This window comes from Ictidomys tridecemlineatus, chromosome 1 (assembly GCF_052094955.1).
Source record: "Ictidomys tridecemlineatus isolate mIctTri1 chromosome 1, mIctTri1.hap1, whole genome shotgun sequence".
Classification (NCBI taxonomy): domain Eukaryota; kingdom Metazoa; phylum Chordata; class Mammalia; order Rodentia; family Sciuridae; genus Ictidomys; species Ictidomys tridecemlineatus.
The window spans coordinates 180,493,107-180,516,711 of NC_135477.1; the positions used below are offsets into that span (position 1 = coordinate 180,493,107).

The 23,605-nt window shown below is 40.3% G+C and overlaps 1 protein-coding gene across 6 annotated transcripts in view; it reads left to right on the forward strand.

Moving 5' to 3' along the window:
• The first annotated feature begins 16,394 nt into the window (after positions 1-16,394).
• The window catches only part of Ranbp17 (RAN binding protein 17), a 285,238-nt gene continuing 278,027 nt past the window's right edge, over positions 16,395-23,605 (forward strand). For 4 of the 6 annotated variants that reach the window (XR_013440033.1, XM_078052377.1, XM_078052392.1 and 1 more), the window contains exon 1: positions 16,395-16,546. Coding sequence is in view for 4 of the 6 variants with exons in the window: in XM_078052377.1 (XP_077908503.1) it covers positions 16,529-16,546 (18 nt within the window). In the remaining 2 variants the exon portion in view is untranslated. Of the gene's footprint in view, positions 16,547-16,919; positions 17,135-19,255; positions 19,343-23,605 lie in introns of those variants that run through there. The other 2 variants (XM_078052381.1, XM_078052390.1) reach the window with 2 other exon arrangements.

Below are 23,605 nucleotides of genomic sequence, written 5' to 3' on the forward strand. Positions count from 1 at the left end.
TGCCCAGAAAAATCATACTATACTTGCACAGTTTGGGAAGGCAAGAAGCAAATGTTTAGACTCAGCAGTTTCTTCTTTTGAAATATTAAAACTAATCTCCACTTTGCCTCCATTTCAGCCTCATATTTCCATCTTCTTTTCCAACACGTTCCACAAACAGAAAGTCAACTCAATGGAGGTTTACGTGAGTACCACTGCTCCTCTGATTTTCAGATGTCTTTTGCTTTTCAAATGTTAAATAATACCTAAAATGCCTTGGATTTATATATCCCATTATGTCTTACAAAGAACTTGCATGCACTTATTTCATAAAAATGAATCATGTCCAGGGAAAGAGAGAATGAAACGAGTGGGAAAGTGAGATTCACCTGGGTACAAATCCTGGCTCTGCTAAGAATTCAATCTTGGGTAAATTATTATTTAGCCTCTTTGCTTATATTTTATCACCTGTCGAATGAGACGCGTCAGTAGCCGCATCATGAGCTGTGGCTCCATCTCTGAATCCTTGAATCCTTACCTCTAGTTGAAGTTTAAGGTCGGTGCTTCGCAAGTAAGGTTTTGTAGGAAATTAACTAGCCAAGACTTGGAACCCAGAGGATATTTGGTGTGTGGTCCTCATATTCCCATCCACCCTCTTCCTCAGTCCTACCTGCCTCCGTGTGCCCTGTCCTAGGAAGACAGGAAGGTAACTGGCAGTCAACACTGTCTTTTCTCTCCCTCTCTATCTCCAAGCCTTTCATATTTCTCCATAAAACCTGCTGCTTTTGTGAAGTACACAGTGATATTTGACACCTGGATTTTTAGTGATCCAACAAGATATGAAGACAAATCTAAGAAAAATGACACCAGCCCTTTGAAGAAAACCAAAATCAATTCTCTTTCCCCTCCTCTCTGAGCTCCCTTCTCTTCCCTCTGCTATCTTACCTCATCTATCATACTTAGACAGAAATCCATATGTCTAGTTTAAATCACTGTTTCTCAGGCAACAGCCAGGCCACTTAGCAAGAGTCTAAAGCAAGCCAATATAATATTCTGCTCAGAGTAACATTCGGCCAAAGGTTACTGTGCCAGAGTCAGTTAATTATTCCAAGAGGACTCACTTTTACTATAATTATTGATCACCATGAACTAATGAAAAAAAGCTGCTATTTATTAAGTGTCTCTACCTCCCCCAGAAGCTTCGACATATGCTCCTCCTGTCATCCTCATCACCACTTGGCAATGGCTTTCCCAATTTTAAGGGAAATTTTAAGATCAAGTTGGTAAAATTACCCATGGTCACCAATTGGTGATAGGCAAAGCCAAGAGTCAGAGCAAGCCAAAACTGATTTTCTGCTTTGTCCCTACTAGTTTTAGTTTAAGGTCTACATCTAGCCAAGTAACACATACGCACCAGCTGAAGGTTCTATCTCCCAGGTAGGTCAGTTTCCCATGGGAGGGTCCCCAGTTTCCCACTTGGAAGGTAAAACCTGGTGGTCAGCACTCTTGCAGTACAGCAGGAAAAGGGGTCTGAGGTCCCCCTGTTCTGTAGGCTACTGAGATTTATTTCCCTCCCTGCTGCAGTCTCCTATCCCTGGCCATCACCGAATAAATCTTACGGAGAGGAACTCACCTTCTTTCTTGTTCCGTTTCTTCTTGTTTTTACTTTTGATGAGCTACCCGCAAAGGGCTCTTACTTTTCTGTATGGTCATTTTCAAAGGGACCCATTCCAGAGCCCTGCCTGCAAAGGTTCTCTTGTTTTGAAGCCGGGATAGCCTGGACTTCTGCAGTGCGCCGGAGCTGGCCCCTGGTCATCTTCCCCTACCGCAGACCCACGAGTTCTCCCTCCTTCTTATCCTGCTCTACTCCATTGGTTGCTACCTGTTCTTTTTTGTTCCAGCTTCCAAACACTGTGCTGAGTTTCCCATTTGCAGGGGAGCCCTCTCCTGGTGGTTGTCCTTGTTAGTTGTGTTTTTAAACTCCTTCAGCATCACATTACAGGACTGGAGAAGGGAACAGAAATACCTGGGAGTTGGGGCTGGGGTGGTGGCTCAGCGACAGAGCACTTGCCTCACACACATGAGGCACTGGATTCAGTCCTCAGCACCACGTAACAATAAAATCAAGGTATTGTGTTCACCTAAACTAAAAAAAATATATATTTAAAAAAGAGAAGAAACACATGGGAGAATACTTTTACCATGTCTGACCAATAAGTATTCTTATGCTTTACTATTGTTTAGCAGCTACCTTAGAATTATAATGTGTTAGATAATGGCCCAGACTCACCTGGCCTGACCCTCAGAGAAACAGGGGCCAATTAGGGCCAGTCATAGATACTATATAGAATTGAATAAAATTGAGGCCTACGTATCCATGTTAGTCTTATGGATAGTCTTATGGATAAGACAAAAAGAAGGAAGGAATAAAGAGAGGGAGGGAGAAGAGGGTAGGAGGGAAAAAGAAAGAATGGAAAGTCATTCCCTAAAATAATTTTTATTGCACATGATAATAACCTTTATACTTTACATAATTTGTCCTCATTAATACTTCCTGGGCTCCACTATTAGATATTATAAAACATTACCGTCTCTGGATTAAGCTTCCAGAACCACCCAGGAGGCAAAAATTACAATTCCTCTGTCAAGAGCACAGTTTGTTTTAAACCCCAACCTGTCCTTATAAGAAACAGTGTCCCAGAAGAGCATTTGTGGATTTTAAAATACCCTATTTATCGTCTCTAGACTTGGAATCTGATATAAATATTGGCTGGAAATTACCTGTAGTAGATTTATACATGCTTTGGAAGGGAAAGAGGGGAGAAAAGAAAAGAAGAAATGGGATTTTTTTTTGTCTCTTGGCTTAACACCAAAGATCCCAGGCTGGTGTTCACTGCCTTGGAAAGGAAGCCTCTGGTGGCCACAGTGGTGTCTGTGGGCTGGCTACACACGGCTCAGGCTTTGCAAAGTCTCCCTACTGGGCTTCATGAACATTGCTGACATTATTCAGGGCTGTGGAAAATGTGGCTTAGAACTCTTCTCCCAGCCCGGGAACACCCCATCTAGAACTGGGTTGGATTGACGGGGCTGCTGTTTGGAACATGGGAATGTGGATGAGAACAGCCACGTCCATGGTCAGTGTGGGCACAACCTGGCATGGTCCTGGAAACTAAGATGCTGGCAGATGGACAAGCCCTGAGGCACGGCACATCTGTGGGAACCAGGAAAACATCTGTGGGCTTGTTCAAGGAGCCGAAGTCTCACATGAGTGCCAAGAGCAGAACTCAGCTCTGTGAGGCCCTTGTCATTCAGGCAATACAGAATGCCCACGCCATTCAATAGGGTTTTTAAAAGAAAAATGGATGTTGAAATCATGTAAGAGTCTAGTATCTATTTTGTGTTCATAATGACTTAATATCTGAGTTATTTGGCCTCCAGCAAGTCTTTAAAAAATTCAGTATACATAGTTAGTTATCTAAGGCTTGATTCAGCACTCCATAGATCAAACTATACAAGGATCAAAAAATAAACCGAGTTCAAGTATGTGACTTCACTGAGTAATGGCAAAAGTTTCTCTGTTTACATATTCCAAAACAATATGGAATTTCCTGTATCTCTTCTATAGTTAAAATATCCAAAATCAGCTAAACTTTTATTCAGGGATATCTAGATAGAATTTAAAATAATAAGAAATGACTTGGTAATTGTGATTAATATCTGCCCTGGACTTAGATTTTTAAAAGTGTAGACATGGTACATAACTATTTAGAAAAAATTTTTGCTTTGGCATGAGAGTCCAAAACATCCTTTGAAAGAATCACATGAGCATAGGCTGTGAGTCTGCATTAGTTGATAAGTGAGTAGAAAAGACTTCCGTGTCCGTGGGAAGTCATTCGCATTTATTTCAGAGCACTTAAAAGCCATAATAAGGCAAAATAAAGTTCTCAAAAGGCTGCATTTTCCTTGATAGGATAAAGAAGCCAATGTAAACATAAAACTACTATATACATTGGGAAAGATGAAGAAAAATAAAGCAATTAAAACAGCAACTTCCACAGAGAGAGTTTTACAGTCCTGTATTAATATAATTCATTCTTCAAAAATGAGCTGCTCCAATTTCTAACAGACACCCCTGTTTCCTAATGCACGCTCCGTGGAGTTCCAAAGTGGTTGAGCACTTCAACATACACTTCTTCAGGTACCCGTGAATGAAATAGGGTTAGCTCAACAGTTAGCTCAGTGCCTAGAACCCCCCACCCCCCACCAGTGTTACACCCGCACACACTATAAAGCACACGTTTCAGGATACGGCTGTTCCACTCCATTTCCAAAAGTCTGTCGGTATAATTTTCTCTACTACCTGTCTCCCTGACAAGTAAAAATTGAGATCTCAGGAAGCGGATACCCAAAATGAAATCACGTGTAACCAGCACTGTCCCAGCAAGATAATGAGAACCCTTTCTCATACAGGTGAAACTTGCACACACAGAGGCACAAGGCTCTCCAGAGGATTGCAGTACTGGATTGCTAAAATCTGAGACTCCCAAGAATCACATAGTTCAGCCATGAGAATGTGTTTGCCTGTGATCCACTTGTTCAAAATAATATCTCCAGCCAATCAGCTCTAATCTGTTGTGCTGAACATATTCTATTGTAAGGGAGAAACAAAGAGTTGTTTTCTTCAAAGTTGTTTTCTTCTTCAGCCTCAGTGACAGTTGAAGTCTAGTGACCCTGACATAATTGTCATATTTCTTGTTCATGATTATTAAGTTTTCCTTTCAGTGTCTACCTTTTCCCTTAATTTTTAAACTTATAGAAGCTCTTCTGTTGAGGGCCACAGCCCAGTCGGGATGACGCATGGCATTTTTGCCAGAAGTAATGGTTGAGAGGTGACGCCAGCGAGCCAATAAGACGATGACTTTTGAGTTCTCGCTGAGTTCCCATTGAGTTCCGGTTGAGCTCTTGCGGGGATTCCTGAAGAGTTCACGTTGGTTGGTGAAGTTCCGGTGGTGGGAGTTCCGGTTGGTGTGGTGTGTTCCTAGAGGAGCCAGGTGGGTGGTGTTCGGGAGAGTTCCCGGGAAGTGTGCTGGTGGAGTTTGGAAATAAAGTTTGTTCCTGCTTGAGTAGCTCGTGATTTGTGCCCAACCAGACTGCGGCACTCTTCTATTATCACTTTTAAGGCTATCAAAAATCTCCTGCATCAATTTCTACTCATCAATTCATAACTTCTCAGGGTAATTTGTGAGTTCCTGGGGCTGAGAAGATGGATCTAAAAGACTAGTGATGTCAACTAACTGGGAGTTTAAAAATCTTGCCATTCTTGATTAGTTTTCCTCCACCATATGCTGATTCCTCCATGGATAATAATAGTTCTACCTGAAGTTAAAGTAGAAGAAAATGAATTCAGTGAGTAGGATTTTTCCAGAATCTTGTAACAAGTCTTTTAAAAGTCACCAGATTTAACTCTGTTAATTTATGTCAATGAGTTATTAAGAATCTTGCAATGACCTGAATCCACAGGCTTTGCAAAATGAGCAATGTACCAATGTAATTATAATTTTCTTCTGCTCATATGGAACAATTTAGTTGTGTGTGTGTGTGCGCACGCACATGAACACATACACACGAGCAACATCAAGCTAAAAGCCTTAAAAAATCACTTTCCAGGTTGCATTTTACTTAAATATGGCACAATGCTCTGAGCTAAATAATACAAAACCTAATGTGGTTTAGCAGTCATTTGGGTCCGATTTTCTTTGGGGTTTTGGCAGATAATGTGATGGATTTCAGCTCGAACTGTGATCATGCTGGGGCTGTGTAATGTCTGGGACACCTTTTGTGGAAAAGACAGGGAAATTTGTCATGAGTGATTTCAGCACAGATTATGATGAGTATATTAGTTGGTAATATGTACAGAAATTAAAGGACCAGCCTTACTGATTTACATGTGACATTAACTAAAACCAGAGTTTCCTTTCACCTGGAATAAGTAACTAATTTGTAGATAATTTAGGAGGAAACCAAGCAGGTTTGATTTATTTAAACCAAAGATAAAACTTAAATGATTGTTAGCAATCATAAAATACCCCCAAAAGAAGAAAAGCAAAAAGAGAAAAATATTTCCAAATACTGGAAGCTTTTAGCACCCACACAGACAAAAAATTCAGTGCTTAGGAGAGCTCCACTATCATCTGTACTTTAAAAATTTCTTGATTGATATAAACTCTGCTCCCCTAATGTTGAACAATAGTGTAAAACGAGTCCACTTCTGTTTTATTTCTCATGATATTCATTTTTGATTGGATATGAACTACCCAATATGTTCAAAGGCCTCATATGGTAGTTTTGCCATTGAAAAGGGGAATTTATGTGATTTCTGGGTTATTTCTGCTCTGGACCTGAACAAGAACAAGAGGAATGATTAATATTAAATTGACTGTTGGACCATGTTGAGATTATCATTAATGAAAAAATATTTAACATTGGAGAAATAGAAGCTGTGGAACACAAAATTTATAAAAGCTATCTACCAGGGACCATATCAGCCATGAAATAATAAGATAAGGTCAGCTTTTTTCAATTGCTATGTGGACTATAATTCATAATTAAATAAGTGAATGAGACATTTCTCATAGTTGGTTTAAATACAGCTTGTTTTTTAATCTACTTTGGGCCATAACAAAGTCAACTTCCAAGATACTATGCCACTTAAGATAAAATTGAGGTATATTATTTTTCAGAAAGCCTTTTTACTATACATAATTATGTATTAATTAAATATATGCATTTACTTATACTTTGAGTTGTGTCTTCTAAATGGATAAATATGTGCTCTGAGGCAACTGGTAAAAGTTTAGGGCATTTTGATGTAATTTTTTAAAAGTAAATATAGCCAGGCATAGTGGTGCTCACCTGTAATCCCAGTAGCTTGGGAGACTGAGGCAGGAGGATTGCAAATTCAAAAGCCAGCCTCAAGAATTTAGTAGGGCCCTCAGCAAGTTAGCGAGACCCTGTTTCAAAATTTTAAAAAAAGGTGGGCTGGGGATGGGCCCAGTGGTTAAGTACTCCTGGGTTCAATCCCCAGTACCAAAAAATTATAAATATAATACTGAAAGGTAATTTACTATATTCTTAGTTATATCATATTTGTGAATGAAACACCTGGTTTAGATTTGGTTCTATTGTTGAATTTAAATTTAAAGCTAGTTAAAATATAGAGACAAAATGATGTAATGGAAAAATATTTTCTTTGTAGATAAACAAACCTTGATTAAACCTGAGCTCTGCCATTTAAGATACAACCAATGTGGGCAAAGTGCTTACCTTCTTTGAAGAGACCTGTAAAATCAGAAAATACTTACCTTGCCAGCTGGTTGAGTTTAAAAAGAACTGTATAAATACTTCATTATTCAAAAATAGTTTTTTCCTTTCTCTCATTCACATGGTGGAAATAAGATCTTACTTTTTTATTTATATTATACTACAAAGAACATTTTTTATTTTTAACAGGGTCTTTTTAAAAATATTTTTTAGTTGTTGATGGACCTTTATTTTATTTATTTGTATGTGTTGCTGAGAATCGAACCCAGGACCTCATGCATGCTAGGCAAGAGCACTACCACTGAGCCACAACCCCAGCCCCTAATAGGGTCTTTTTTTACTAACAGCTTTATCGAGATATAATTCACATTCCACGTGTTATAGTTTGAATCTGCAAAGTTCCCCACAGAGTTCATGTATTAGAAAATTCGGCAATGCTCAGAGGCGAAATGGTTGGATTATGAGGGCTGTGACCTCATCAGTGGATTAACCCATTTACTGAATTAATAATTGGAATGAACTTACTGAGGGGTAGTGAAAACTATAGGCAGGGGGAACATGGTTGAAGAAATCAGGTCACTGGGAGTGTGGCCTTAGGACTCTGTCTATCCCTGGCCCCTTGCTCCTTCTCTCTCCCTGCCCCTCCATCCCTCTCTTTTTTCTTCCTCTCTCTCTCCTTTTCCTTCTCCCTCATTCTCAGCTGCCACAAGCTGAGTAGCTTTCTGCCACACCCCTCGGCCATGATGTCCTGCCTCACCTTGGTCTCAGAGCATTGGAGTTGGTTGAACAGGGACTGAACCTCTGTGAGCCAAAATGAGTCTTTCCTCCTCTAAATTGTTCTTGTCCAGCATTTTGGTCACAGTGATGAAAAGCTGATAGCACACCCTACAATTCAATAAAATGTACAATTCAATGACTTTAGATGTATTTACAGGGTTGCACATCCATAAGCACAATCCGTTTTAAAGTATTTTCATTACCTCTAAAAGAAACTTTACTCTCATTAGCCAGCACCCTCTGCCCAGCCCTGGATGACCATTAATGTACTTTGTCTTTTATAGGCTTTCCTATTCTCAGATGCTAAGGTTTGGATATGGTTTAACCATGAACCTTAAAGGGTCATGTTTGGAAGCTTGGTACCAGTGTGATGAGGTTGAGAGGTGATAACATTTTTAAGTGGGAGGAATTAAGTGACGTGGGCATCACCCTCAGAAGGGATTAGTGCTGATCTCATTTACTGAGTTTCTGTATTATGGTTTGGATATGTGATGTGTCCCCCCTGCCCCCCACAAAACTCCGGTGCAAATGCAGGAATGTGCAGAGGTAAAGTGATTGGACTGTGAGAGCTTTAACCCAATCAGTCCATCCTAGTTTTCTGCTAGGCCCTTCTGCCACGATCCGCTGGGACCAGAACAATGGGATTGCCCCTCTTTGGACTTAGAGCTCTTAAACTGTGAGCCCCAAATAAACTTCTCCTCCTCTGAGTTGTTCTTGTTAGGTATTTTGGTCACAGAGATACAAAAGCTGACTAAAACAGAAATTGGTACTAAGAAGTAAGGTCATTGCTGTAATTAATCTGATCATATGGTTCAGAAGCCTTTGGAAATGCAGGCTGGGAAAGCCTTAGAATGCTACAAGCAGAACTTTAGTGGGAGCTTAGAAGACTAGAATGCTAACTGCAATATACTTTTGATATTTCAGGGGAAATGTGGATTCCATGGGAATTGTACTAGAGGTTACTCATGTTATATTTTGGCAAATTTTATATTATGCCCATGTCCTGAGACTTTGTGTGAAGTTAAATTTAACTGTGATGGACTAATTAATCAGGGGGAGGAAATCCCAATGCAGCACAGCATTAGTCAGTGGCATGGCTATTACTGGGAGCTTTTAGCCAGGTTTACTGTGAAAATTGGGAGCAGAAAACAGAGCTAAGGGAGTTTAAAAATTTGTGGTTTGGGTAGAGAAGTGCATGTAAAATTAGGACCAAGGGAAGTATGCTTGTTGAGGAGATTACAGCCACTAAAGATGTGCTGAGTCCTTCACACAGAGAGAATAGGAAGGATGGCTTGGGGGCTTCTCACTAATTTGCAAAACCCCACTCACTGCAGGCTCCAGGATGTAGAAGGGAAAATTTCTTTGAGAAGAGATTGAGGGATGACTTGCTTGCACAGGGAAGGCTAGGAAGTTGTTTCACCGTGCTGAACCTTTCAGGCACTCAGAGGCCCCTGCAGCCATGATTTCAAGGGGCCCGTGTATTGCATTCATAAGGAAACTAATGCAGGGGCTAGAGGAACATGCTAAATGACACCAGAGAGATATAATATCAAATATGAAATTTGGGACATTTGAAAGGCAAACAACTTACTTTCTTTGATAGATAAATTCACCTAGTGTCAGAAGAAGTAGAAGCAGAAGGAAAAACCGTATAAATTAAAGGAAGACATGAAAAATGATATCAACCAAATGCAATAGGTGGTTTTTTCTTGGAACTTTATTAGAACAAACAAAACAAATATGAATTGAAGAATTATGAATACTAACTAGCCATTAAATAATATTAAGGAATCATAAAAATTCTAAGGGCTCTCATAGAATTCTGGTTTATGTTTTTTAAAGAATCTTAGTCTCTTACAGACCTATTCTAAAGTACTGAATTAACAAGGTCTAGAAGCTGCTTTAAAAATAAGACAATGAGGGTAAATCCTGGAGCGCTGACCAACTTCCCACCACTGTAACAAAACACGTGGGAGAATCTACTTAAAAGGAGGAAAAATTTATTTTGGCTCCAAGTTTCAGAGCCTTCAATCAATGGTCACTTGACCCTGTTGCTTTGGGCCTGTGGCAGCCTCATGGTGACAGTACATGGTTGAAGAGGCTACCCACCTCATGGCAGCTGGGAAACAAACAGAGAAGAGAGGAAGGGCCAGGATTCCAATACCTTCTTCAAAGGCATGTTCCCATATGACTAGAAGACTTAAAATGAGCCACTCACTACCTCTTAAAAGTTCCCCAGTTCCTCAGACTGGGGAATCAAACTTTTAATACAAGGACCTTTGAAGGACATTTAACCAAACCGAGGGCCCCAGTAAATAACCAATTCCATTGCCAATATTTCTGCATGGGTATCTTCTTTGCCCTACTTGGACTTCAACACTCCTTGGCATGGTACCCCCTACCCATACCCTACCCTTCTCCACATTTCTGAGCTCTGACTCCCCATTTCTAGCTAGTTCCTCTCCACCCCTTCAGGGATGCCCATCTCATGCCTTTGAGCTTCAAAGTTCTGTGCCAGGCCACCCTTCACCCAATACACCCTTCATATTAGTTTGGCTCCAAAACTCTGTATGGATGCTCTCCTTCCCTGCTTAGCTCTGACACCAGTAGAAGGACCACTCTTTTTTTTTTTTTAAAGAGAGAGGGAGAGAATTTTAATATTTATTTTTTAGTATTTGGTGGACACAACATCTTTGTTTGTATGTGGTGCTGAGGATCGAACCCGGGCCGCACACATGCCAGGCGAGCGTGCTAACGCTTGAGCCACATCCCCAGCCCTAGAAGGACCACTCTTGTGTGGATGCTTCTTCACCCTGTAAAGACTGTGAAGCCCTCAAGAACCAGCCCTCCTACACAAAAGTCCTCTTACCTACGTGGGTCATAGTGATTCCCCCAGCGTGCTCTTGCTACAGAGACCTTGTCTTGCTGGCAAGGACCTTGCTTTACCCTATCTGATAGCTTTAAGACCCTCCCTTTTAACGGTGTCCTTGTGAGTAATAAACCATATGGTCAAACTATGTATCAGCCAAACTTGGAAAGGTTTTGTAGAAGCATTTTTTTTAAAGTATACACTGAGGAAAAAATTCTGCCTTTTCTGCCTCCCCTAGTTATAGAGAACACTGGGAGTTTCCTCAATATTGCTGCTATAGACATTATTTATAGTCATAAAAAGAATCAGATAAACTTGTTTCTCCTAGCAGAGGACTGATTAAATAAATAAGTGAGTATATATATATATATACAGGGGAATATGATGGAATTCTTAAAAATAAATGAAGCAGATCTATAATAGTGATGTTAAAAGTTACTGAAAATAGATTGTCAAGCAGGAAAAAATGGTGCAAATTAGTATTGTAGTATGGTCTCCTTTGTATAAAAGAAAAAAAATTTCCACATATACATGTGTGGAGACAAAGAGATCTGGAAGGATAGATGCTGATTAAGATTTGTTATTTTTGATCCTGGTAAGATGATACTTGCTCATACTCCCAGCTTCAGAAGGGTCTGAGGCAGGCAGGAAGATTGCTTGAACTTGAACTAAGGAGTTTGGGAACAGCCTGGACAACATAACAAATCCTTGTCTTAAAAAAATTAAAAATTTGGTTATTTTTGAGGGACTACCATTCTTGGTAACTTTACTTTGACTTTATGAAATTCTATATTTTATGAAACAATTGTGAATTTCTCCTGAAATCAGAAAAAAAATGTTAGAAATATTCTTTTTAAAAAAGTTACTACAATGGAAAAGGAGTTAATGTGGGCTTCAGCATTGATTGATCTCCCCTGACTCCTTGGTATGACATAAGCTGTTCTTGGGCTAAGTCAGGAGTGAGTGTTGGGGTGGAGAGTTGGGAGCATAAGAAAGGATAATGGAGAGGGGCTGGGGTTGTGGCTCAGCAGTAGAGCGTTCACCTAGCATGTACAAGGTCCTGGGTTCGTTCCTCAGCACCACATAAAAAAATAAAGGTATTATGTCCAACTACAACTAAAAAATAAATCTTAAAAAAAAACGGATAATGGAGAAACTCAAGGATTCCATTCTCCTTGAGATCTTCTTAGGCCCTTTAGTTTTCCTTATCATAAGAGATTTGCCTTGTTAGCTGGGCATCCTTACAATAAGCTTGAAACATAACCCTTAACAGAGGGAAAATGTGGCCCCTTAAGGAAAAAACTTGGCTTCTAAGAAATGGCATGCTTTCCCTGAGGAAGAAATATTACTATGTGAAGAACCTAGTTATATATTTTAACAACTAGCCAGCATTGTTCTTACTGATAAGTCCTAAATGAATTTTAGAAGAAAGCACTTAAAATATTGACAGGTCTATTTCAAGGAAATAGCTATGTATTTAAATGGTCTGTGATTGGTGGTACTTCTGGTTCTCTGCCCTATTCTCTCCTAGAGTTAACATATCTTACATACTCCATTTCAATTTAAAGTCACATTGGTTTTTTAATCGTGTATACGTGTGTGCACACAGGTACGTACATTGTGTCAATAGCAGTTACCTGGTTTACTTCTCTTTCTGTGACTGGCTCCTCCCTCACTTCCAGCCCCTCTTGTCAGGGGTTCTTTAATAATCCCCTGAAGGAGATCTAGTCAGATCTGTTTGGATCTGACTTTTTGTTACGCTAAGATTTTTTTTCTCTAATTATATCCAGAGAATGCCATAATCTTATTTGATAAAAACTAATCTTTACATGACACATTATTTGGCAGGTATTTTCTAAATATGTCATATATATTATCTCATTTAATTCTCACAGAAAACTATAAGATAGGCATCGTTATATCTCCATTTCACATATGAGGAAATGAAGACAGAAAGAGGTGAAATAACTCACCAAGTTTGCCAGCTAGTAAGTGATGAAGTTGGCATCCCAATCTATCCGGATTATTTGGCTTTAGTCTGATTTCCTAATCACTGTGTTCTACTTCCTCATTTCATGTTACTATTTATAAAATTGTTGTGTTATAGGTTTTCTGTCATCTTGATCTTGGAAATAACAAATCAAAACACAGGCATTAGGTGTTCCAATTCCTAAGGTACCAGAATTATAAATGTTAATTGAATCCCCTGAAAAAGCACAAAGATCAAACATCTGTCTTTTTTTATAAGGCTAGTCACCATAAAGGAAGATAATTCTGTAATTCCTAAGGGCTCTAAATGTCCTTCCTTTAATTGAGTTTTGTGATAGAAATGAATTATTTGACATCCTGGAGCATCTTCTGTGCTGATTTTAATAGCTGTAATGACATAATTCTATCTTAAATTTTATTAACTGACAAAAAGATGATGTTAAATGCAAACTTTGTTGATAGACAATCATGGAAGGGAGGGTTAATTGAAACAGAAATCTTTGGTGGTCACTTAAAAGGGAAAAACAATTGGCTTTTCATTTCCAGAACTACCTTGTGAATTCGATAGGTACTCAGCCTCCTCTACTGTTCTTATTGCAATTGTACATGTGTGCCAAGGATATTTTAAAGTGAAAAAATTTTCAAATGTCCAAACTAAAATAATTGTTCCTCCCCTAGGACCTGAAAATTGAGTTGACAGAAATTTAACTTTATAAATAATAGCCTTCAAGTTGGTTGGGATTTAGAAGTTAGACAAAGACAGTGGTTGATTATAATAATAAGTTACTGCACAGCAGGAAGGTAACAGGGAGGTCAGAAAACATTGTCCACATTTGGGGGTGGAAACCAGAAGTGTTGGAAATATGGGAATCAAGTTGAGATTGGGTATCAAAAGATTTGGGACCTAGGAATGAAAATCAGAAGAGGAATAAAAAATTTGGGGGTATAGGGGTGAAAAAAACGGAATACAGAAAATTTTAAGGCTTAGAAGTTGAGTTGTGAAGATGAAGATCCATGGCTTGTGGATAAGCTATTCAAGTTGAGGCCATAGTTCGAAGTTGCCAACACTCTGGGCACAATGAAGTATCCTGAACTGGATTAGACCTTCCATTGGAAGCAATTATTGAGACAGGACAATTATACAGACAGGACAAACTGTCAGTGTATATTGTATTACAAATATGCAATATATATGCATATATATCCAGATATTATATATATAGAACTCCAAATAAACGTATATTTTTATAAACATATATTTTATTATAAAATACATATTTTATTTTCTTTTATTAAACATATATTTAATAGTTATTATACAGATATGGAATACACACATCACCCCAGACATACAAGTATACATATTAACAACTGAGAGCACTGGAATACAACCAATGAAGGCAAAACTAATTGGCCACAGTCCTTGAGAGAATTAAAGCACAAGTGGCAAGATATATATTCACTCAGCACCCCCACCCCCAGAGCATTTTCTAAGTGGCAGGAGGGAGTAACAGAGATAAATAGACAGCAGCATCTCTATAGGACAGAAGCAGAATTTGGAGCTTGGGAACAAATGCAAGTGTGATTTGAAGGCCAAAAGTCTAAAGAGAAGGGAATGGCAGAATATGAACCCCAAAATCTATTTACAAATTCCCAATAAATCATCAGGTAATTCCTAAGACACAAGGGAGAGACTTCAAGAAATCCAGAAGAACAGCAGCACCTAAAGAGTTAATCCAAGATTTTATCAGCTGCATAATGCTGGTGAAATAGAGATTAGAGGACAAACTCCAAAAGGTTTGGGGTGGTGGCATAAACACCTGGGTTTCAGTTGTAAGACCTAAGAAAGACCATGACCTAGGATTAAGGACAAAATTGAAATACACCAGCATTAAAAGGCCTAAAACCAAATCCCATTGGGATTGAGGTAATTTACTTTATCTACATACTTGTAAGAAAACTTAACTTTGGAGAAAGCTACTATCATTCAGAAGCCTCTATAGTTTTTCTTTCACATTGTATGAATTCAACAAGAAATTACAAGACATGGGAAAGGAGGAGGCAACAATCAAAACAGTACCAGATACCAAAAACCTAGAGGATGCAAATGATTGGGCTGTTGAATTACTGGATAGGATTTTAAATAATATGACTAAAATTAAAAAAATAGAGGAAAGAATTTTACTAGAGACTTGGAATCTATTTCTTTTTAAATGGAAGGGAGGGGTTAAATGAAAAATCTAAAACTAAAATACAATTGCAAGTCAAATTAATAATTCAAGAGGGGTTGCATTACAGCTGAGGCACAGCAGAGCAGTTTCTACTATATGGGTGACAGGTTAGTAGAAAATATCCAGATTAAAGCACAAAAATTTTAAAAAAGACAAAAAAATACAGAAAAGATTGAGACATAAGGAATAGAGCAAAATGTTCTAACATACATGTAATTCAAATATTTATATAAGGGAGGGTGGGAGGGGGAGAGAGGGAGGCAGGATGGGGAAGGTAGAGAGAGGAAATAGAGCAATATTTAAAGAAATATTTGCCAAGATACAAGATAAACACCAGGGTTAGTGACATCAAATTCAGATGGGGATGGTGTGTGTGTGTGAGGAGACAAAGGATCAACAATCAGAGTAATAGCTGACTTCCAAAAACAATGGCAAACAGAAGACAATCTTACATACTGAAAGACTGAAAAAAAACCAAAAAAGCCTGTGTAGAGTTTTATACCCAGCAAAACTATCCTTTAAATATTAAGATGAAATAAATATGCTTTCAAGTTAACCAAAGCAGAATTTGCAAGCAGACTTATTGAAATAAGATCCCTGAACTATAAATATATAGTTGGTAGCCCTGAATCATAAGGATTATTTCAGCTAATTTTTCTTTTAAAACACTAAAGCACAATGGCCCCAATGGAATTGTTCAATTTCCAGAGAAATAAAGAGCACCAGAAGGCCTGATGTCGACCTCACGTCTACCCCAAAATATTTTCATTCCAGTGGAATCATTAGGTGTAAAATACAAGCTCATATTTTAAAAACAGACTCCTACAAACAAGGAATCAGAGGCAAGTCAGAATTTCACAATGTTTTACACCCCGTAGGTACTGTTTAATTTTAACCAAAATAAAGTTGAACAATTTTAAAGAAGCAATGGAAGATAGGCTCAGCGGGGCAGCAGTTAAGGGCAGGTGTTGGCATGAGGGTGGTAAAGGACGAGGAAATCCGTGCCCACCCGGGAGCTGGAGCCAAGAGCGATATTTGTGCTGCCAGAGCGGAGCACCGGTGGCGCAACTAAGACGTGGCTTCCACGCAGAGAGTTGGGCGCGGTACTTGGGTCAAGGGCAGGGTCGGAGGTCACGACCCTGGCGGCGCAGCGGTTGGGGGCGGTTGGCTGGCCCGCCGGAGGCCCCGCCCCTCCGCACGCCGCCCCGCCCCCAGCCCCGCCCGCCGCGCGCCCGGAACGCCGAGGCGAGCGGCGAGGGACGCGAGCGAGCGGCGCAAGGACCCCGGGGTGGCGGGCCCCGCGCGCCCGCCTTGTCCCTGCCCTCGGGCGCTCGGGCTGCGGCCGGCGCCGCCTCCCGGGAAGATGGCGCTGCACTTCCAGGTCAGTGCGCTCTGCGCCGGGCCCACGCCCCGCTGCCCCTGAGCCCGCGGGACGCTGCGGCGGGAGGCGCAGGGCCGAGGAAGGCGGTGGAGGCCGCAGGGCCGCGGTCGGAGCCGCAGCCTCCGCGCCCGTCCGCGCTGCGCACCGTGGGGCCGCGCCTGGGCGGGCGACAGACCGGCGGGACTCTCCCGGCGCGGCGGCGCGGGAGGGCGCGGACGGCGGCTGTGGCGGCGCCGGGGCAGGTGGAGCCCGCGCCGCGCGGAGGACCAGCCTCCGCTTGGCTGCCGCGGCCGGGACCCCGCAGGGTTCGGTCCGCCGGGGCGGCGGGGCCGGGGCTGTGGGGAGTTGCGGAGGAGGGCTCGGCGCGGGCTGGCGGGAGAGCAGCCGGGGGCCGGGCGCCGGCAGAGCTGCCGCGCTGGGACGCGCGCTGCGGGGCACGGCCCTCGCAGCTTCGGGCGCCCCTGACGCGGCGGTTCAGTTACTCAGTCAGCAGCACCCTTCGAGCGGCCCTACTGTGCCTCAAGCACTGTGCCAAGTGTGGGGATAAAGGGTGACATCATACTATCGGTGCCCTCCTAGAGCTTGCAGGTAATTACAGCACACGTGAAAAATGTTGTGGTAGAATTAGTCACGGGGGAGCAGGGAGCACCGAAAAGGGGATGTGTGGGTGTGTATTGGGAGGCTGTGAAGTGCAGCTACTGTACTTCTCGGAGGAGATGCTTGAGCCTCCACGCATCCTCTCCTTAGTTGGTTATTGAGTATTGACCATACAGCTTTGAGCACACTTCATATGAGTTCCCCTCTCAGGAAACTTGCAGTCTAGCGGGCCTTGAAACAAATTAGATGGTGGCCTGGTAAAGAAAGGAAAGCTGTAGAGACAAAAGTACAGTATGTGCCAAAGCAAAAAATTGTGGAAGACCGTGGTGTATCGCAGAAACTCATTCTGGCTGGAGCACAAGGTTCATATGAAAGGGAAGAGACCAGGGGAGGCTGGAGAAGGCAGGAGATGACCTTGGAGAGGTAGGCAGTTTCTTAATGTGGTGACAGTGTATCTAAGTATCACATTCCTATTGTAGACTTCTTTGGGTCCCCTGTGGTCACACTGACTTATTACTTCCTTATTTATTGATTCTTCCAAAGGGTGTTTTCTTTTCAACTAGCCACTCTGTCAGGTAATTGACAGCTCCAGGACTTTATGGACCAAGAGATAGTGAACCCCACACATTACCTTTTGACTTCTTGCCATTTCAAAGGGTCCCCAGGTCAAAATAACATATTTATTACCACTTTAGTAAATATGGCCTCTGGGAAATTTTCACAGGAAGAATCTCACAGAGAGGATTTATGGATTGTAAATAGATAATCAGATGTTCATAGTGCAGATGTAAATCTTGAGATAAATTAAAAGTATTGTGGAACTTTTTTGGACTTTGAAAGATGATGCAGAGTAAATCACCAAGTCCTGGAATACTTCTTCATACTTAGGTGTAAAGTGTTGGAAAAATTACATGCTGATGTCAGAACTCTTCATATTGTTTTCCCAGGAATGTACTTTAGGGTGCTGTGGACACTTAAAAGTGGAGTTGTAGTGGCTGAGGTTGTAATTCAGTGGTAGAACTTGCCTAGCACATTTGAGGCACCAGCTTCCATCCTGAGCACCACATATAAATAAGTAAATAAAATAAAGGTATTGTGTCCATCTAAAACTAAAAAAAAAAAAAATTGAAAAAGTGGAGTTGGACAAATAAGACATCATAGTTTTTGTTTTTTTTGGGAAGAGGGGCTTCCCATTTCTCAGTTTGAATTCTTTTAGTGCATTGTTTCATATTATTAACCAGTTAATTCAGAGTATTTGTTAGTACTGATAACCAGTACTTAGCGTTTTGATTTTCACGTGCCCTTTTTAGAGTTGAATACCACCATTAAGAGAGTACATGTATACACTTTATTCCTTAAGAGATGTGCATATATATATTTTTATTCCTTGAGGCAGTTTATACCTTATCATCACCTGCCAATGGGTACTACTTAAATTTTATGCCATAGTCTTTTTCACATCATGGTAATTGTGTATCTGATTAACATAAACTGTTAACAGCCAAAGGCTATCTGTGGAGTTTCCTCACTATCCCCAGCCCTTCCCTGGCTGCCTGGGGAGGGGCATCATATTATTTCTATAACCCATTCAGTGCACATGCATTTTGGTTAGAAAGCTATAAATTATAGTTCTATGTCCCCAAAGAAGTAAAGGATTTAGATCATCTTTGAGGAAGCAGTCCAGATAGAGGAGCAGAGTGAGGAAGGAGAACTGGGAACAGGCAAGCTGGAGGCACTCTTGAGGATTGGGAGATTTTGATGAAACTAAAGAGATATGTAAGAAAAGATGTAAGGACTCCACTGAGCTTTTTTACTCTTAGTATGGTTTCAGATCCAGAGACAATAGTCATGCTTCTTAATCATCCAGTCAGGCCACCTGCTTTAATCTGGATGTGATCGAGAACTGTCAGTAGCTAAAGAGAATGATGATCATTCATTGTGGATCTGATTTGTTGCAGGCACTATTATTAGCCTTTCCCCTATCTTTTCTTTGTTAGTCTCATAATTATTTTGGAAAGGGGGGCTTTTTATCTGCAGTTTCAACAGGGAGGCTTAGAAAGGTTAAATAAATTTCTTAAGGTAACTTAGTGAGTACCAAATTCTATTTTTCAGATCTAACCGTGATGCGTCTAAGACCCACAACCCTCCATTCTCATTCCTAGAGCAGCCTTTGAAGAAATCCAGGGCATGGAGGCCACGGTTAGAAAATATTGTTTGATTGCTCTACTGTCTGATTATCATATGAAGGTTCTGGGTCTGAGTCTTTGTAGAAAAAGAACTGGTAGAGCTTGATGAGTTTTGTTTCTAGAGTTTGCCAGACTATGGTTTGATGGCACAGTCTCCAAGTTCAGTGGTTTCCCATACCACCTCAGGTTCCCCAATTTGTCAGGACTTACAAAATACTTACAGTCGTAGTTTATTATAAGGAGAGGATGCACATTAAAATTTGTTCAAGGAACGAGACACATAGGACAGTCTGGGAAAGTTCTAAAACAGCCTCTGTTGTCCTCAGGACATGCTACTCAATGTGTGGCTGTATGTACCACTAAGTGTTGCAAGCCAGAATGCTGTTGCCAGCTTTGGGACCCAGAGTTTTTTTGGGGCTTCATGACTTTGGCATGGCTGGACGACTACCTATGTGGTTGGACTCAGTCTCTAGTTACAGTGATACCTTATAACCCTCAGTCACCACCCTAAAACAGGCCTACCTCCAACCTATGACTATCAGCCCCTGGCTTAAGCAAATGTGCTCCTGTTGTGGAAGACATAGATTACCTCCAGGAGTTGAGGGCAAAATCCTAAGAAGAGGGAAAAGCTGAAGATAACATCAAACATATAAATCTAGATCCTGGTCTAGACCTTTGAAATCAAAGGGACACTTGAAATCTGTGGGAAACATGCTCAATTCAGTTTCTGATATTTGAGGTTTATTTTTAACATCTTTCTGGATTTCCAAAAGTAAGACATTTGTAGACAAATATTAAGATGGTTAACAGACCAGGCTACAGGTAGGGTTAGGACATCACCTGGAGGTAGATGATAGCTGAGTAAAGGTTGGCCAGGTGGCAGATTGTGAGACAGCATGTGCTCAGAGCCTGTAGACCTGCATTTTTCTTAGAATTGACCATGTACCTGATCTGTCAGCTTCAGTGTTTTCATCTGTAAAATGAGCATACTGAAAATATGTACTTTGCAAGAGTGTTTTTAGGATTGGTTTGGGAAAAAGGTGGGAATATATTCTATAAACTCTAAAGCTCTTGAACAAGTGTAATCTAATTCATCATTGAAGAGCTCCAAGAGGCTGAGGATCAAGCCTTCCCGGATACTTAGGAAACAGTTTGTGGGAAACGAGTAACTTTTAAAATGAAGGAGTTTCTATGAATGGGAACCAAGAAGCTTAATTCAGAAACCAGGAAAAATATAGGGAAGTAATTGAAAAGAGCTTTAAATTTAATTGAAGTGGATTTTTTGTGATTTAATTTTATTCTTAGGGAATTTTTTTCCTGGAAACATTTTTTTCTTTTTTCTTTTAACTTTGTTGAAGGATAACTGAGTCATGAAATGCATATACATCAATTGTGCAACTAAATGCATTTTGGCATATGTATGATGCCATTACTGACATCAAGAAAATGAAAATACCCATCACCTCCAAAAGTTTCCTTGTGCTCTTGTGCCTGTTTGTCATCCCTCCTGGCTTCCTCCTCTTTCCTGTACTACTCCTATACCTAGCTGTTTCCTGTTACAATATATACTTTTTTTGGTACCAGGGTTCGAACTTGGGGCACTCACCCACTGAGCCACATCCCCAGCCCTGTTTTGTTTGTTATTTAGAGATGGAGTCTCACTGAGTTGCTTAGCACCTCCCTTTTGCTGAGGCTGGGTTTGAACTTGCAATCCTCCTGCCTCAGCCTCCCAAGCTACTGGGATTACAGGTGTGTGCCACTGTGCCTGGCACAATAGATACTTTTTGCCTGGCTTTTTACTCAGCATTCACCTGTTGATAGATACATGTTTGAGAATTGCTGAGTAGAAAGGCCAGTTGAGAGCCAATTATATGTCAAGTAGGACCAGAATACTTAGGAAGATCTTGATTTAGATTGGCAGTAGGATTACATCATTATCTACTAGAGAGTGAAAATTCTTTATGGGAGGTACATGATACCCAGTTCTCCTTGTTGGACTTATTATTTAGATGAACTTCTATGGTTGATTTAAGCCTTGTATGGCAGCTTTAATAACCCAAATCAGATTGTCTACACAGTGGGAATGGATTCATTTTCTGAGGCATTCTCATATTCTCAGATATCAATACATAATAAAACTAAGATGCAGATTTATCTACTGTGAAAAATAAAATTTCCTTATAGATTCTCTGGAAAATCAAATGCTAATGAGATGATTGTCTGATAAATTGGTAGTGGGACAATGCCTTTCTATCAGGGTAAGGGTCCTTATGAATGTATTTTTTATTCTTCCTTAAAAAAGTTTAATCTGCAAGGCATATGTATGTTACCATTATAATGAAAGAACCCTTGACTTTTCCCACTTGATTAATATTAATATTTGTATTAGTTTTTTTTCTTCGTTTGTTTGTTCTTTAGGGTTCTTGTAACAAATCACCATCGACTAGGTGACTTAGAACAACACAAATTTATTCTCTGATAGTTCTGAAGGTGGAAGGCAGTTCTTTCTGGAAGTCCCTGAGGAGAAGCCCTATCATGCCCCCTCTAGCTTGTGTGGCTGTTGAGTCCTTGGCAGTCCTTGGTTTGCCTCCATCCTCTCATGGCCCTCTGCCCTCTATTGCTCTACACCTCAAGTCTGCCTTTCCTTTTCTTATAAATGATGACACCAATAATTGGGTTTAGGGCCCACTCTAAATCCAGGATAATATCTTCCCGAGATCCTTAACTCAAGTAAGGCTTTATGAAGGCCCTGTTTGCAAGTAAGGTCACATAGTTCTAGGAAACCTTAGGTGTTGTGGGAGGGTTAGGGCTTGGACCTGCCTTAGGGGGATATAATTCAACTGATTACAGTATTATTTTCAGGTAATAATCAAAACTAGCCTTTATAATATATACTTCGAGCTAGAAGGTACATGGCATGAACTAATTCCCCAAACAAACCTCATTAAGTAGGCACTGATATTGTTAGGATTTTTGTTTGTTTTTTTGTTTTGTATTGGGAATTGAACCCAGGGGCACTGAGCTCCACCCCCAGCACTTTTTATTTTTTATTTTGAGACAAAGTCTTGCAAAGTTGCCCAGGCTGGCCTTGAATTTAGGATCCCCCTGCCTTGATCTCCCAAGTGACTGGGATTATAGGCAAGTGCCACCTTGCCAGATTCTTCTTCCTTTTTTTTTTTTTTCCTTTTTGTTTTGTTAAACAGGTCCTGTAATTATTTCGGACCTAGTTCTTTTTTGCAGTGAAAGTCTACTTGTTTAAAAAATCTTAAGTCTAGGTGAATGCATGACAGCAGGATCAATTTAGTGTTGATTTATTCTGGGTATTCTGGGTATTATCAGTTCTAAAATTTTTGTCCTTCATATATTAGGTGAAGGAAAAGACTTCTGAGGTTGACAGGGGAAAGAAAAGTAGTCCTTTTCATTTCTGTATTTCTTCCTGGAGAAGAAGAGAATTCTTAGTATTTTTGAATTATATATTTTCTGTGCATTTTAATATTTTGAATAATATATGTAGTAATCTGAGTTTTTCGGGTCAGTTGAGGTTGGGAAATGTTTAAAAGTGGTTCATTGAGGTCCTTTCTGGGGATCTATTTAAAACGTTACTTTTGGACTTTCCTTTTCACTCTAGCAGAAGAGTCTCAAATCTAGGATGCTGGGCTCTGGCCTGTTAGGGAAGTAGAGAATGCCGTGAAGGAGCCCAGCAGAAGAGAGGAGTGGGAGGAACATTGAGCTCCAGGGGACTCCGTTTCAGTGACAGCTGTATATTCCTATCATAAAAAGATGTCGCACTTGAGGGAATGTATGGTCTGGTGTAGCTCTTATGCTTCCTCAAAAATTCAAACCAGGAAAGACCAAAATTGTCATTTCTTTAGAAATGTCCTCTAACTTATTTGCCTACCCATCACTGAAATCTATGTCAGTATTTTTGTCCTCCAAGGACAATTTTCTGATTCAAGTTTCTAGTGAAGTAGCTTGTTTTAGAAAGATGATTTTCACAAAAATCTTTTAAGCTGAGAGGAATGCCCAGCTCATTTTTCCATTCTTCTTTCAGATTATTTGTTTTCTATCTTCAGATGAGATTATATTTGTAAACAGAATGAATTAGTCTTTTTGCTTATAAAATACATTAGTTGTTAAATTGTGAGAAATGCCAAGGGGTCAAAAAAATCACATCATAGTTCACTTGTAGCTTTCAAGTCAGTTCAGAAGCCCCAAATCAGCATATATTTATAATTACTGTTACTTTTTTTAAATAGGTGGAACCATTGAAATTTTT